Source organism: Arvicanthis niloticus, chromosome X, assembly GCF_011762505.2.
Source record: "Arvicanthis niloticus isolate mArvNil1 chromosome X, mArvNil1.pat.X, whole genome shotgun sequence".
Lineage (NCBI taxonomy): Eukaryota > Metazoa > Chordata > Mammalia > Rodentia > Muridae > Arvicanthis > Arvicanthis niloticus.
The window spans coordinates 117,231,833-117,247,067 of NC_047679.1; the positions used below are offsets into that span (position 1 = coordinate 117,231,833).

At 36.3% G+C, this 15,235-nt stretch overlaps 1 protein-coding gene across 6 annotated transcripts in view; it reads right to left on the reverse strand.

Annotated features, from left to right (window-relative positions):
- Positions 1 to 15,235, reverse strand: part of Atp11c (ATPase phospholipid transporting 11C (ATP11C blood group)) — a 168,081-nt gene that overhangs the window by 39,585 nt on the left and 113,261 nt on the right. For all 6 annotated transcript variants that reach the window (XM_034485607.2, XM_034485605.2, XM_076918630.1 and 3 more), the window contains 7 exons: positions 14,704 to 14,855; positions 14,083 to 14,154; positions 12,259 to 12,332; positions 10,765 to 10,868; positions 9,991 to 10,172; positions 3,109 to 3,372; positions 426 to 600 (listed from right to left, as the gene is read on the reverse strand). In XM_034485607.2, coding sequence (XP_034341498.1) covers positions 426 to 600; positions 3,109 to 3,372; positions 9,991 to 10,172; positions 10,765 to 10,868; positions 12,259 to 12,332; positions 14,083 to 14,154; positions 14,704 to 14,855 — 1,023 coding nt within the window. The remainder of the gene's footprint in view (positions 1 to 425; positions 601 to 3,108; positions 3,373 to 9,990; positions 10,173 to 10,764; positions 10,869 to 12,258; positions 12,333 to 14,082; positions 14,155 to 14,703; positions 14,856 to 15,235) is intronic.

Below are 15,235 nucleotides of genomic sequence, written 5' to 3' on the forward strand. Positions count from 1 at the left end.
ACTTCAATGGGAAAGAGAAGGAAAATGTCAGCATTTTGAACAAACATAAAAATCAAGGATGATTTTGAGGAGAATGTGATAGCATCAACTGTAGTAGAGAAATAAGGAAAAGAATAGTGCTCAATGAACTGGGCCAGGTTTATCTGTAACCAAGTCGGTGGAATAGTAAGGAAAGACATAACAGGATACATAGAGGTAATAATACCAAGAGGAGGAAGGAACACTAGGCAGAGGCAGTAGAAACTAAGTACTTATTAGAGAAGTCTAAAAGGTAAAGAACTGCTCAGCAAGCTTGAGGGTACAAGGTACAGTACAGGTTTAAAATAATTTGAAATACACTACAGAGTTTGCTCACAAAAAGCCAGGGAGAGAAATGAGATGTGTACAGAGGACCCAGAATGAAAAATTAACTAATATCCAGTTACCTGGGCTTTTTGTAATGGTGCCATCCGGCAGCAGAGCACTGCGGTACATTTCATACAGATTTGTAGAAAAATACTTTTATAGTTGTTTGAGCTACAGTCTTGACTAGAATTTAGTATGAGTGACAATGTGGAGCCATCAATGATTAATCCATATTCCTGATGTTCTGTCCATGCTCTGAAAAAGATTTTTTAAAATGTATTTATAGTTCTTATACAGTTAGAATTAAGACCTTGATTTTTATTTTGTTTTGAGACAGATCTCACATAGCTCAAGCTAGCTTTCAATTCTCTCTATAACTGAGGTTGTCTTTTAACTCTCTCATCTTCCTATTTCCACTTCTCAAGTTCTGGGACACCACCATACCCTGCGTGACTTTGAGTTTTTCAATCACGGAGGGGGAATATTCCAGATAAGACAAGTCACCAGTTCCAGTTCCCTTCATCAATCATCCCAAAGAATAAATTGTCTCTAATAAAAGAATAATAGTGACTTTTGTTTAGAAAAAGGTACTTAGGGAGAAAATGAAGATATCAGACTGCCAAAGTGGGAAGAAATGTTAGCACTGTGGTATACATCAAGAAAAAGAGTTGGTGTTTTTACATTTTTACTGTGTGTGTGCTCATATGCAGAGTCATGGCACATGTGTGGAGGTCAGAGGGCCATTCTGGAATTGGTTCTGGAGATCAAACTCAGGTCAAAAGGCTTGTGAAGCTACGGTTTTTAGATGACGAGCTATTGCACTGGCCTAAGGAGAGTTTTAGGGAAGATGTAATTGATAATGTCAACTTCAGTAGAGAAATGAGAAAGAAAACAAAATGAACAAAATCGATTCTATCAAGTTTGCCTATTAAAAGGCCTGTAGAGTAATAAGAACACAAATAGCAGGCAGCAAGGGGCCAACGGTGCAACGGGGAGCAAGGACTGCTCACATAGTTGATTCGAAGTTTTGAAAATTTTGAAAACGAAGGTGGTTGTGCAGTCTGACTATAAAAATTTAAAATTAGTCTTTTGAACTACAGGTTAATTAGTTAGACTATTATGACATGATACAAAATTCAATATAAAGATAACTCTACAGTTAACCCGAAACTCTTGGAGAAATAGAGAAAAGATAACATGACTCAAGAGCAAACAAATACAGGACTTGTGCCTGAATGACAAAGGTAATCCATAGAACATGGATTTTTAAATATGGCAAGACATCAAGAAGATATACTGCTCATTAAAGAACATTATATAAATACATACATGTATCATTTATATAAATACAATTTTATATCAGCTAGGAGTTTTTAACCCTAGCCTACCTATATCAAAAGAACTGTCCATATGTAGCTCCATTTATAGACTAATTAAATCTGAAAATACTGGGCAATGTAGACAATGAGAAGAATGAAGGATGTCTTGTCTGTGGGCACTAAGATATTGTGAATCAGAAACTTTTCTTGAGACTCTTAGACTCCGTAAATCTTTTTTTCCTTTGCTAGTTGAAGACAGAATCAAAGTTTATTTGGTTCCTGTTGGAGTACTGAGACACACTAATTCCCATGAAAAATAGACTAGGACCTCAAAAGTTGTGGAAACAACCCCACAGTCTGATGGTATTATATGTCCAGATTCTAAATGTTTACAAATTTACCTACTTTAAAAGTTTTTTTTTTTTTAAAAAAGAAAAGGAAAACAATTAGTTATGACCCAGAAACTTCACTATTGAGTATATACAAGAGTAAAATGAACATCAAAGAGATACATGTACTCTAGTGTTCATTTCAACACTATTCACAAGAGCCCAGCTGGAAACCACCTAAGTGTCTATCAACTAATAAGAGAGAAAATATGGCACATACATAACTTAGAATACTATTCAGCTACAAAAAAAAAATTCTATCATTTGCAACTATATAGACAAAATGAAGGTCATTATATTATATGTGATAAGGAAGTAAAAATCCAGGCATAAAAGACAAACAGCATATGATTTCACTCATATAAAACTCAAAGCATTAATGTCATGAAGTTGAGAGTACTAGGGTGGTTACAAAGGCTGGGAGAGTATGTGGATATAAGGGTGGGAAAAGTTGATCAAAGGGTATTAAGTAATATTTAAACAGGATAAAGAAATTTTAGTATATTACCTGTATAGTGGGGTGACTATATGCAATATCAATTTTCATAAATTTCAGAATGTTAGATTCTGGAACTTTTGATTGTAAAGAAAAGTGCTTTGGGAAAAATGTGTTTAGCTACAATTTAAACATTATACAGTATATGCATGCATTAAAATATCACATTAGCCTATTAATGTGTACAATTTTATGCTTTTCTGTACATGTGAATTATAAATTCATTTAAAAAAAGAAACTGAGAGTTGGGTATAACTCAGTGGTAGAGTGCTTATCGAAGACGTGTGAGGCCCTAGGTTCGATTTACAGCACTGCCAAACAAGTTTTGACCTTTCACACTAAATATTGAGAAATCTATTTGTCTTTTATATTAAGAGAGATATAGAGCGACAAAAGATCTCAAATGGAGAATTAGCCAACTCCTCAGGGAAGGTTTTAACTTACAAGAAAAAAATCAACAAAGAATGATAAGTTCCAGCAAACAGAGCTTTCTACAAAAATAATCTGTTATTTACATTTGGATCAATGTATAAATTAAGAAATAGATGTACTTTCTTACTTTTTAAGGCTTCTAGTGCTTTTAGGAAATTCATGCAGCAACTTCTTACGATATTCTATTAACAGTTCATGTAACCGATCTTCTTTCCGTTCACTTTCTTCAATGGTTTTTGTGGTCAGTTCCAAGAGCTCAGTATTGGTTTGGAAAAGGCGGCAGGCATAGCAAGTAGATTTGGCTGTTTCCATTTTGTCCCCAGTAAGCACCCAGACTTTTAAGCCAGCGGCATGGAGAGCTTCAATGGTCTCTGCAGCCTGATCTTGCAGTCTAAAAACATAAAGAAACCGAGTTAATTTCTAAACTTTATGAGAGAAGAAGGACTCTTGAAGTATGCATTCTTACAGCTCACTAGCAAGACCATTCTAGAATCCTTATCGTAGTTGGGTTGTCTCTAGCAAAATGAAAAGAGCTGAAACGTTCTAATTAGATATGGGGGATATTAGTAAACTCTGATCATTGAGGAAATTTTAATATTAGGAAAGCTGCTAAGTGTTGTAGCTTGTCTTTAATCCCAGCACATGGGAGGCAGCTGCAGGCAAATCACTGTGAATTTGAAACTAACATGGTCTCTATAGGGTGTTCCAGGCAAGCCAGGCCTGCACAATTAAGATCCTGTCTCATCAATAGCAAAATAAACAGATAAAGGAAACCCAGTTATTTTCCATGATAATTTAAGAATAATTACACTGAAAAGTAAAGGATAGAAAACTGACACTTTCTTTGGGTTTCTTTTGGATGCCAGAATATAAATAAAATTTGACAAAAAAACAAATTGTTAAGAGGAGGAAGGGAAAGAGAAGCAACAGGATGTAAGGAAGAATACTAAAGCAGGGAATATGATGAAAATATGCATGTACAGGCTAGCCCAGGCGGACTTCCGTTCTCCTGACACCTCTCCGAGCAACTTATCAGAGCTGCTGACCCTGACCCATACAGGTAAGCTTCCCTTCCCCAACCCATCTCCCATGCTTAGAGTTCTCTGAAGCAAGCCAAGCTGCCCTGAGCAGCTTGCATTCTAGCAGGCATCTATTCTTCCCCTACCTCTACCAACTGCTGATCCTAGACAATACAGGTAAGCTTACCTTCCCCCACCCATCTTCCCTATTGCTGAGTTTTCTGGAACAAGCCAAGCTGCCCTGAGCAGCCTACTAGCCCAGCAGGACATCCATTATCCACCCACCTTCATCTGATCTGCAGCTCCTGAACCATGCAGACCTGCAGATCCTGGACCATACAGACCTGCAGTTCTGGAACCATAAACCCAAAGACACCTACCTATCAGAGGCCTGCCACACCATGACCATCAAGATTCACCCTGCTCCCAATACCTCCCAAGCTCCTAATCCTACTACAAGAATATCCAGGTACCAAAACAATCCAGAATTTCAAGTTGCTGAAGAAGGAAGCTGAGGAAGATATCAGAAGATGGGAAGATCTCCAATGCTCATGGATTGGTAGGATTAACAGAGAAAATGGCCATCTTATGAAAAGCAATCTGGATTCAATGCAATCCCTATCAAAATTCCAACTCAATTCTTTACAAACCTGAACAGAGCAATTCTCAACTTTATATGAAAAAATAAAAAAGCTAGAATAGCCAAAACAATCCTGCATAATGAAAGAACTTTGGGAGGAATCTCCATTCCTGACCTCAAGTTGTATTATAGAGCAATAGTGATAAAAACTTCATAGTATTGATAGAGAAACAGGTTGACCAATGTAATCAAATAGAAGACCCTGAAATAAACCCACAAACCTATGAACATTGACTTCTGACAAAGAAGCCAAAACTATACAATGGAAAAAAGAAAGCATCTTCAACAAATGGTGCTGATCTAACTGGATGTCTACATGTACAAGAATGCAAATAAATCTATATCTATGGCCCTGAACAAAACTGAAGTCCAAGTGAATCAAGAACCTCAATATAAAACTGGATACACTAAACTCAATGCCTTGAACAAACTGGTATAGGAGAGAAGTTCCTGAACAGAACACCAATGGCTTAGGCTCTAATATCAACAACTGATAAATGGGACCTCATAAAACTGCAAAGCTTCTGTAAGGCAAAGGACACTGTCAACAGGACAAAACAGCAAAACAGCAGAAAGAATCATTACCAACCCTCCTACATCTGACAGAGGGCTAATACCAACATTTATAAAGAATTCAAGAAGTTAGACACCAACAACCCAAATAACCCAATTTAATTTAATTTTTAAAAATGAGGTACAGAACTAAACATTGAATTCTCAACAGAGGAATCTCAAATGGCTGAGAAACACTTAAGGACCTTGAAATTCCACCTTATACCCATTAGAATGGCTAAGATCAAAAAACTCAAATGATAGCACATACTGGTGAGGATGTGGAGCAAGGAGAACACTCTTTCATTGTTGGTGGAAAAGCAACTTGTACAACCACTGTGGAAATCAATTTGGTGGTTTTTCAGAAAACTGGTAATAGTTCTACCTCAAGACCCAGCTATACCACTCCTGAGCATATACCCAAAAGATGCTCCAACATCTTACAGAGACACTTGTTTTACTATGTTCATAGCAGCTTTATTTGTAATAGCCAGAAACTGAAAACAACCTAGATATTCCTCAACTGGAAGAGTGGATCAAGAAAATGTGGTGCATCTACTGGCAAGAAATCAATGAGGATGTCTTTAGCTGTGACTCACAGCACTGAGAATGTAGAACCTGAAGAGGCCATCTCCTATAGTCCCACAGGAACCTCAACTGGTTCGATAGAGACACCAACTCACCCACAAAACTTTCAACCCCAAATTTATCCTGTCTACAAGAAATGCAGGCATATGGGAGGAAGCAGAGACTGAGAGAATGGCCAACCAATAACCAGCCCAACTTGAGACCTATCCCATGGGCAAGCACCAATCCCTAACACTATTAATGATACTCTGTTATACTTGCAGATAGGAGCCTAGCATGGCTGTCCTTTGAGAGGTCCCACCCAGCAGCTGACTCAGAAGGATGCTGACACACACACAGCCAAACTGTAGATGGAGCTTGGAGACTCTTAGGGAAGAATAGGAGGAGGGACTGTAGCACCTAAAGGGATAGGACCTCCACAGGAAGACCAACAGAATCAACTAATCTGAACCATTGGGGCTCTCAGAGACTGAACCACCAACCAAAGAATATCATAGCTGGACAATGCCTCCTGCACATATGTAGCAGATGTGCAGGTTGGTCTTCATGTGGGTCCCGAACAACTGGAGTGGGGGGGGTTATTCCCAGAGCTGTTGCCTGTCTATAGAATATGTTCTTTTAGGTAGGCTGCCTTGTCTTGCCTCAGTAGGAGAGGATGTATCTAGCCTAAGAGACTTGATGTGCCAGGGTGGGGGGATACCCAGGTAGGGCCCTTACCAGGGCAGAGGAGAAGAGGAAGAGGGATCAGGGAAGGATTGTGGGAGGGGTGACCATGAGGGAGGACAGTTAGGGGGTTATAAAATAAGTAAAAAAAATTACACACACACACAGGAATGTAACTATAAAACTTAACTTTTTTGTAATATATGTTAATTAAAAATTTCAGGAGGTGACTGAGGAGATGATTAGGTATTAAAGCATGTTTTATTCTTCCAGGACCCGAGTTTGATTCCCAGCACACACATCAAGTGGCTCCCAAGAGCCTGTGGTTCCAGCTACAACAGATCAGAGGTCTTTGTGCTGCAGGACGCTCCCACATGCATGGGACTGTCATTCCTCCCCACTTTACACTCGCACAAAAAAATGAATGAACATGGAAAGGTTTAAGTGGAGGTTAGAATGAATAGGAAAGAGAAGGCAACTGGGCAAGAGGACAAACAAAAACAAAGGATGTATGGAAAATGTCATATGGAAATTTGCTATTTGGTATAGTAATATGCTAAGTAATGCTAAGTAATATAATTTAAGAAAAGATATAGAAGTTCATTGAGATATGTGGACATTGGGTCTTGGCAAGTACTTGAGTACTTCAATATAGATACATGGTGTTTTGTATTTGCAAGTTAAGTTTTTTAAAGTGATTTTTATAGATGAGTTTGAATGGGTATGTATTGCTGCTTCCACAAGGCATAGATTATTAAATAAAAATTTAAGTGCCAAATACCTCCTTGCAAGTTTATTGTATTGTATTGTATTGTATTGTATTGTATGTGTATGGGTGTTTTGCCTGTATGTATATCTGTGCACCACATGCATGCATGTTCCAAGGAGGCCAGAAAAGGACACTGAATTCCCTAGAATTGGAACCCAGGTCGTCTTCTGGAAGTACAACCATTGCTCTTAAGTGCTGAGCTTTCTAGCTCTCCTCTTGTAAATGTGAGGCCCCCAGAGATTCCCCCAAACTAAATAAGCTCTTGTTATGGCTCTTGGTTGCTCACCAGAACTAAATGGTAAGACCCTATTGTTGAAGACACCATACACAATTGTTGCAGGATAGAGAAATCAAGAAGACTAGAACTGAGTTGCAAGCTTCCTCCTGGCTCGCTAGCTTTCAATGTACTTGAAGGTGCTATGTAGCTATTATAAACTCTTTGAGTCACAATACCAACTCTCCAGGCAACATGTGTCTACTGGTACAATGTGATTGATAGGAGTAACCACTGATTTTTAAAAGCTGCATTTGAGGAGGCTGGAGAAATGGCTCAGTGATTAAAAGATCTGGCTAGTGTTGCAGGGGACCTGGGTTTGATTTCCAGGAACCACGTGGTGGCAGCTTGAATGTTGGTAACTCCAGTTTTTTAGGAATCTGACATTTCTTCTTGCTTCTGAGGGTACTACATGCATGTAGGTGCATAGGCACACCTTCAGGCAAAACACCCATACACATAAAATAAATAAATCTCTTTTCAAAATGGTATTTGAGGCTCATTACATGTCGGGTACTGCAAACTGGCCAAAAGTCTATAGCTGGTGAGGTCCTAGGCCCTAAGAGGTAATCTGTTTTTGGTTTTGTTTGTTTGTTTTTACTAAGCGGATATAGCATCAAACTGTCTTCTAAATATTTATGTTTATACCTATAGATTAGTGCTGCTCTCAACCTTGGTTAGAGAAGATTCACTTTGCAGTGGGTGATAGTTAATGAAGTAAAAGTGATAACTGGTCAGAGTGATAAAAAGTGACAGTTGACAGCTCAGACTTAAATGGGAAATTTATATAATCCTTCCAAGTTTTAGGAAACACGATGAAAGAGAGGACCAAAAAGAATTTAAAGTCTGGAAGAAGGGGAGGAATACTTTAAACTATTAGCTTCTGGCTTTGGCCTAGCTACTGCAATCATGAATTCACAGCAGGTCTATCTACCTACACAAAATGGAACTCATCAAAAATTCTATCATGGGTGGAGAACGGGCTCATAGTTACTCTCTGAGGAACTATTGGCAATTAATGGTTGCTGGGGTAGGATAGTAATTTTCTTTAGTGGCATAGCCACCACTAAATTGCCCATGCTTGGGTAAATGATTATACTAATCATGCTCATGCAAGGGCCCTTAATTCAACTCAGTGGGCTGCAAAAAAATAAAACAAATCCAAAACCAAAACCAAACAAAAAACAAACAGAAATCAGACAAGGAAACAGACAAGAAAATAAGAGGGAAACTTGTTGTATAGAAGAGGTTTAATAGGAGCAGGACTAGGATAAGAGAGGTTGTTAGGGGATGAGGTAATTAAATTACAGTGTGTGTGTGTGTGTGTGTGTGTAAGACCAATAAATAAATATTAACATAAAATAAAAACAATGACATTTTAATATTTTTAATTGGTTAAATATGTCTGTAACTTTTTGAGTAATTAAAAATTTAATTAATTTATTGTATATGTATGGGTGTTTTTCCCTGTGTGCATGGAATTGTATTGCATGTGCATGTCTGTTGCTCAAGACCAAAAAAAAAGTAATTGGATACCTCTGGACTGGAGTTATAGATGATTGTGGATACCATGTGGATGCTGGGAATTGATTCTAGGTTCTCTGGAAGAGCAACCAGTACACTAAACCATCAAGCCATCTCTCTAGTCCCTTCCTCCTAATTTATAACTCTTTGAAAAACTTGTTTTATTTTAAAAATTAACATTATTTCAATCAAATTAATGATTAAGTTCTATAATAATGTCTCAAAGAGCTCAGCCTATATATTTAACTTTTTAAAATCTTATTTTAAAGTATTCAAAAATATATTCTGGCATGTAGAAGCAGGTTAGGTTAAATTCTTGAGCTATTTACTATGAATTTCCTTTCTGGTCATTTACCAAAATCTTACCCATTCTTCTAGGCATCAGTACTAATAATGACTCTACAATCCTGTTTTATATACTATAAGGCTGTTTCATAAAAGTTCCATAAACAATTAGAATATTTAGTAAATAGTCAAAAGACCATATAGAGAATGGACTCACGTTTTCTAAGATACATGTATTTAATTCAAATCTATTTCTAGAGCTCAAAATTTGCTATATTTTCCATACTTGGTAAAATAAACCAATCTAGGTTTACTTACATGATAATAGTAAAAGAGATTTCAAAATATGTAAATAAATTACTAATTTGATGCACACCTAAATGACTGGTCATTAAAATAACAAGAATAGACCTGAAGAAAGACAATACCAATAGACATGCTAATATGGACTAACAAAAGCTTAGGAAGAGACAACTAACAAGGTCAGCCCTGAAAACAAACATTCAAATAACATTATAGAGATTGAGTAGGCATTTATATATTTAGGAGTACACATAAACACATGGCAACTTAAAGGAAAAGGAGATCATGAATGTGAAAGAGAATGCAGTGGGGTTGGACATGGGAGGTTTTAGAGGGAGGAAAGGGAAGGGAAAAATGATACAATTACAGTCTCAAAAAATTTAACAAGTTACTTGTCTTCCACAGCAGTGGCTCCAATTAAATTCATGTTAGTCTCAATCTCATCAAAAATCTTTTCCAGTTTTTCTTCTCTATCTTGCAGGGCCATTTTTGCCTCTATTAGTTGTGCATTGATTCTTTCAAAATCATCTGGAGGAATTTCTTTGAAGGCTACACAAAGAGTCCGATACCCATCCTAGAGGCAAAGCAGAAGTTCTATAGTTAGTTATCTCAATAATAGCTAAAAGAATGTGATACCCTTTTAAAGACTTAGTTTTAATTATATATTGTATCTTTATCAGAATATGTCTCTGTATGTTTATGTGCACAGGAGTGCTGATGACTATGAAGGCCAGAGGCATGAGATCTAGAGCTAGAGTTACAGGTAGCTATGAACTATCCAACCAAACTTGGATCTTCTGCTCTTAACTGCTAAGCCATTTTCCTAGCCTCAGTCATATTCTTGAAAGGCATTTGCTTTACCCATCTGTATGAAAGAGAAATTCTGAAGTTTAATTTTTTTAAATGAATAGCATGCAACTAAAAAGTTAACATTTTGTCAAGTTCAAAATAACTGATCAGTATCTTGAAAAAATCCTTGAAACATCTTCACCAAGTACTAGTTCTGATCACAATATTGGTCTAGAATAGTAATTTATGTTAAAATAAAGAATATGGGAATATGACCAAATTTACAAGTATAAAATAAACTATAACTTCAACATCTCTTTAGAAACCATAAACATAACTATCTCCATCATATCTCCATTTACTTATTGAAGGCTCACCATTGCATTACGTTCCACATGGACTTTGGTTAACTCAATTTCATGGTTTTGCACCCTGGGAAAAATTGATGAATCTGCTCCTTTACAGAAAAGTAGTATATCTCCTAAAATAAAGAACCAAAGTAATTAACTTAGAATTTGTAGACTGGTAATAGGATTTTTAAGAAAAGATAATTCTAAGATGGCCTTTCTCATGCAGCTTCTATATATTTTGAAATCTCTTCTGTAATATTCCACCAAATGGAATAAAATTATGTAGAGCTTCAGTTTGTAAGAACAATCACCATATCTTCAGAATATTATAGACATAATAAATAAGCCAAATACTACCACATTCACTCCCGCTACAGTCCCTTCTAGTAAATCATGGAGCAGTAGGCCATGGCAAGGAACTCCAGTGAGCATCTTTGACAATGTAACCAGTCATGACCTAGAGCCAAGAACCCAAAACTCCCAAAGCCCAAGTTCATTCTGAATAAACCAAGAACACTTGCTTGATGAGCTATACTGGGATTTTAATTTTTTTAAAAAGGTATTTAAAATTCCTTTATAGAATGCTGATTTTATAAGGGGAGTTTTAAATCATATACTATTGAGCATTAAAAGACACTTTATTCTTAATAGCTGTGCTAAACAAATTAAAAAGTATAGTTTTGGGACCAATACTTTGCATGTCATTTTTCCATACATTTTACCATTTGCAGAATATAGGTATAGATGTGCACACATAAAAATATTTAAATGCTAAATATTTCATTTCCAGTTATATAGTGAAGTCTGTTTAAAAGTCATAAATAAATTCCATGGTCATATACTAAAATTAGTCTCATGAGTTTGCTTTCATCCCAGAAAATCTGAGTAGAATGAACCATATTTCTCTATGGGTTTGTCTGCAGTTTCATATTATTTTCACTAAACAATTTGCAGCAGATTTAATACTAAAGTAAATCAAGGATATTTTGAGAATAAACCTCTTGGGGGGGGGGGACTCAAAGAAACATAGTGCACACATATCCATACATCTGAAAGCTTTATCCAAATAAAGTAGGCGTGTTCTCCCATGGGTCTTTCAGAATCTGAACAGGAGGCAAACTGCCATAGTTCCTTCCAAAGACAGTGAGCAGCCTAGAAATGATGGTACTCATTTCTCTGAAAAGGCAACTTTTATTCTTTCAGGGTTCTTAGCTCTGTAGTCAAACAAGAATATCCTTTCCCAGAAACCTAAGGTAATGATACATCTCTTCCTCACTTGCTTCCAAAGAGCATCAAGCAGTAGTAGAGTAAGAGAGGTCAGAAAAGGATAGAAAACCACCAACGTTTTAAACTCTAAGCTGCTATTAGTATTTCTACACCATTCTGTGATACAAAGGCCCTGTTTCAGTAAAATTTGCAAGTCTACTAAATCCCATACTATATAAACTGGTTTTTTCCTCAAAAATTTATAAACAACCCTTATAAATAGAAAAAGATAAGTCAAATTTTAAAGATGCATACCTCCTTGGGTCCTTATAATTACGCTCATACGTCGACGGACAGAATCAAAATTTAAGGTGTGGAGAAGTTCATACCTTTAGGAAAGATGAAAATGTGAACTAACTCAATTACACTGAAATAAGTCCAAGCACATGACTGAACCATCTTAATGAACACAAAGCTTTCCTCTTCGGATGTGGACAGATAGTTTTGTGTGCAGCTGGTACTTTACACTTTTCTTTGAAATATCTCTGTATGCTAAATATTCTGATAATAGCAGTAAAAGTTATTTTTTCACTTTATAACTTAAAAAAGAATGACTACATAGGTATGGAAAACAAAGAACTAGCTCACCAAGCCAGATGTAGAGGGGGGTTTTTTAGTGGGGTTGTAATTTGAGTGCCTATTAGGGGGTCAGACACTGTGCCATGTGTTGAGGAACTGAGATGAGTCTGCTGATGACTTTTCTAAGAACTTAACCACATTATAAAGGAGACAAAGGGTAAAGAAAATAACTACATTCCATTAAATACTTCCTTCAAAGAAAACACTCAAAAGGGAGAAAGCAGAGCACAGATTTTACAAAAGCCACCTGAAAGAATGTTTCCTAGAAAAAGGTATATGCTGGACTCTAAGAGAATGACATGTCAAAGGGAGGAGCTATGATTTTACAGCAGACATATAAAAGCATACATGGCAGCCCATGGTTCATAAAGGAGTTTAAATTTTGGAATTGTTCAATCAGAGGTGTAACCCACTGACCGACCTAGATATATCAACTATCTTTGACTGGTGGAGATACATGAACATCTGCCTCCCTGTCTCCCCCCTCTATCTCTCTTTCATCACCTAGCTTCTCCTCTCCTTCCTCTTCTCCTCTTCTTACTCCTTTTCTTCCTCTCAGTACTCCTCCCACCTTAGCTCCCCTTACACATCACCCTTCCTGTTAAAAGGAAACTTTTCTCTCAAAATACAGTTAGAGCATAATTATGCCAATTTGTACCAGTGAGGTACAGGATAGTCCTAATACCCAGTCCATCCTTTTGTTGACTAACCAGCTCCTCTGTCATCTATTCTAACTAGAACATTTAGTTCTGAACCTGGCTTTAGGATGAATGTCAGCTGACGACCATCCACTGAACAATTCCAAACTTATAAAGCCTATGATTAACATTTTTTTTAAAAAAATGTATAAATGCAAAAAGGAAAAGGGGGCATGGGATAGGGGTTTTCTAAGGGGGGTAGGGGGGGAATGGGGATAGGGGATGCCATCTGAAGTGTAAATAAAATATCTAATAAAAAAAAGAGAAAAAAAGGAGTTTAAATTTCCAATGTTTGAAAAACTCAATGAGAGGAGAATAGCAAAAGATGAACTACACAAAATAAGCAGATGCTGAGAATTGGGAACTTTGCTGTTGTTTTAGAAATGTGGCATTTTATCCTAAAACAGTAAAGAAGCCAGAGAAGGGTTTAAAAAGTATAATGACATGAGATGGCTTAGATCTGTCTATGTACATATGAACTATTAATTAGATTAAATCATACAGAAGAGTTAAAAAAGGAAGGGACTTGTGAGTGAATATTTTCATCTACATTTTACAAATAGTTCACCAAGACTCATTCTAGACAGCATGTAAACCAAAATGGAATTTCTACTTCAAATTCATATTTTTGACATTCTGTAAAAAATAGCTTTCCCTACTCCAGCTATATTTATATAAAACTCTGATATGGGAGAATGCAATTCAGTATTTATATGTACATAAGTTTTCTTTCCTTTCTGATTTCATTTAATATTTACAATTGGGTTAAGAATGACAAACATCAAAACACAGAGCTACTTACTCTTCTATTTCTTTTCTTTGGTTCTCTACTCTGATATGTCCATTCCAATTTCCCAAAAATGTGAACCCAAACCTATTGAAAACAATAAAAAAGCATTGTATATCTTCAAGAAACAATTAATTTTCTCTTGCCCTGACACTGTCTAGCCTTATAAAGTCTTTTCTTTTATAAGATCTCAATCTCCAATTTTATTTCCCTTTTCAAGATGAGTTGATAAGAAAGTACTACTACTACTACTTACTACCGTATTCATGAAGGAGTGCATTTGTAATTCTAATTTTGTAGCAAATACATTATGTGACCTTTTAGCTACTTAGTCATCTTGAATCTCATGGGTAAACTGAATTGTCACTTATCAAATGGCATTAAAATTGCTGGCAGCACTTAGAAATAACATGAGTTGTATAAAAGCTGCTGTTGTTAGATGATTTACAAACTATGAGAATTTATACTGATGACTGGGATGTATACATAAGGCAAACTAAACTAATGCCTCACTATTTTCTGTTTGAACTTACATAATAGGAGAGGCACATGATAGATTTAATGAAGCAAATGAAAAAACAGCAAATGGCTATCCTCTTGTGGTTTCACTTTCTCAAAAATTCAAGAAGTACTTACTTTTTAGCTCCTTTCACCAAAGCTATTTCATCTGGTGAGGAGGAGATGTATGTGAATCCAGCTCCTTCTATAGGTCCATCAACAGCATCATTTGTTTTAATTTCTACAGTGTGACATAAGCATAGGGCACGGAGAAAGAGCTCCTCTCGGTTCTGTGGAACAGAAACATAAAAATTACTATTCTTTTTATTTTGATCACTAGGTAACCCAGATAGTGAACAAAGAAAAAAATATTAAGGTGACAGAATGTCATAATCTCTAGGAAATTTAGTTATAGTAGCTAATAGAATTACTGGTACCTAGGTAGTACTATGTATTAACTCATTTGGATTAATGTAGTATCACCTATACCAAAGGTAGTGATTTCCTTAAGGCCTAAGATGTAGTTAAGTATCTAAGTCACAATCTAGCAATTATTCATGTGTAGGAAGACTTTGATTCACCTAACATGTAAATACTAGATCTTTAATGATCTGAAGAGACAATATTCTTAGAAAAGCTTATTTTAAAAAGTGAATCCACATACAAATTA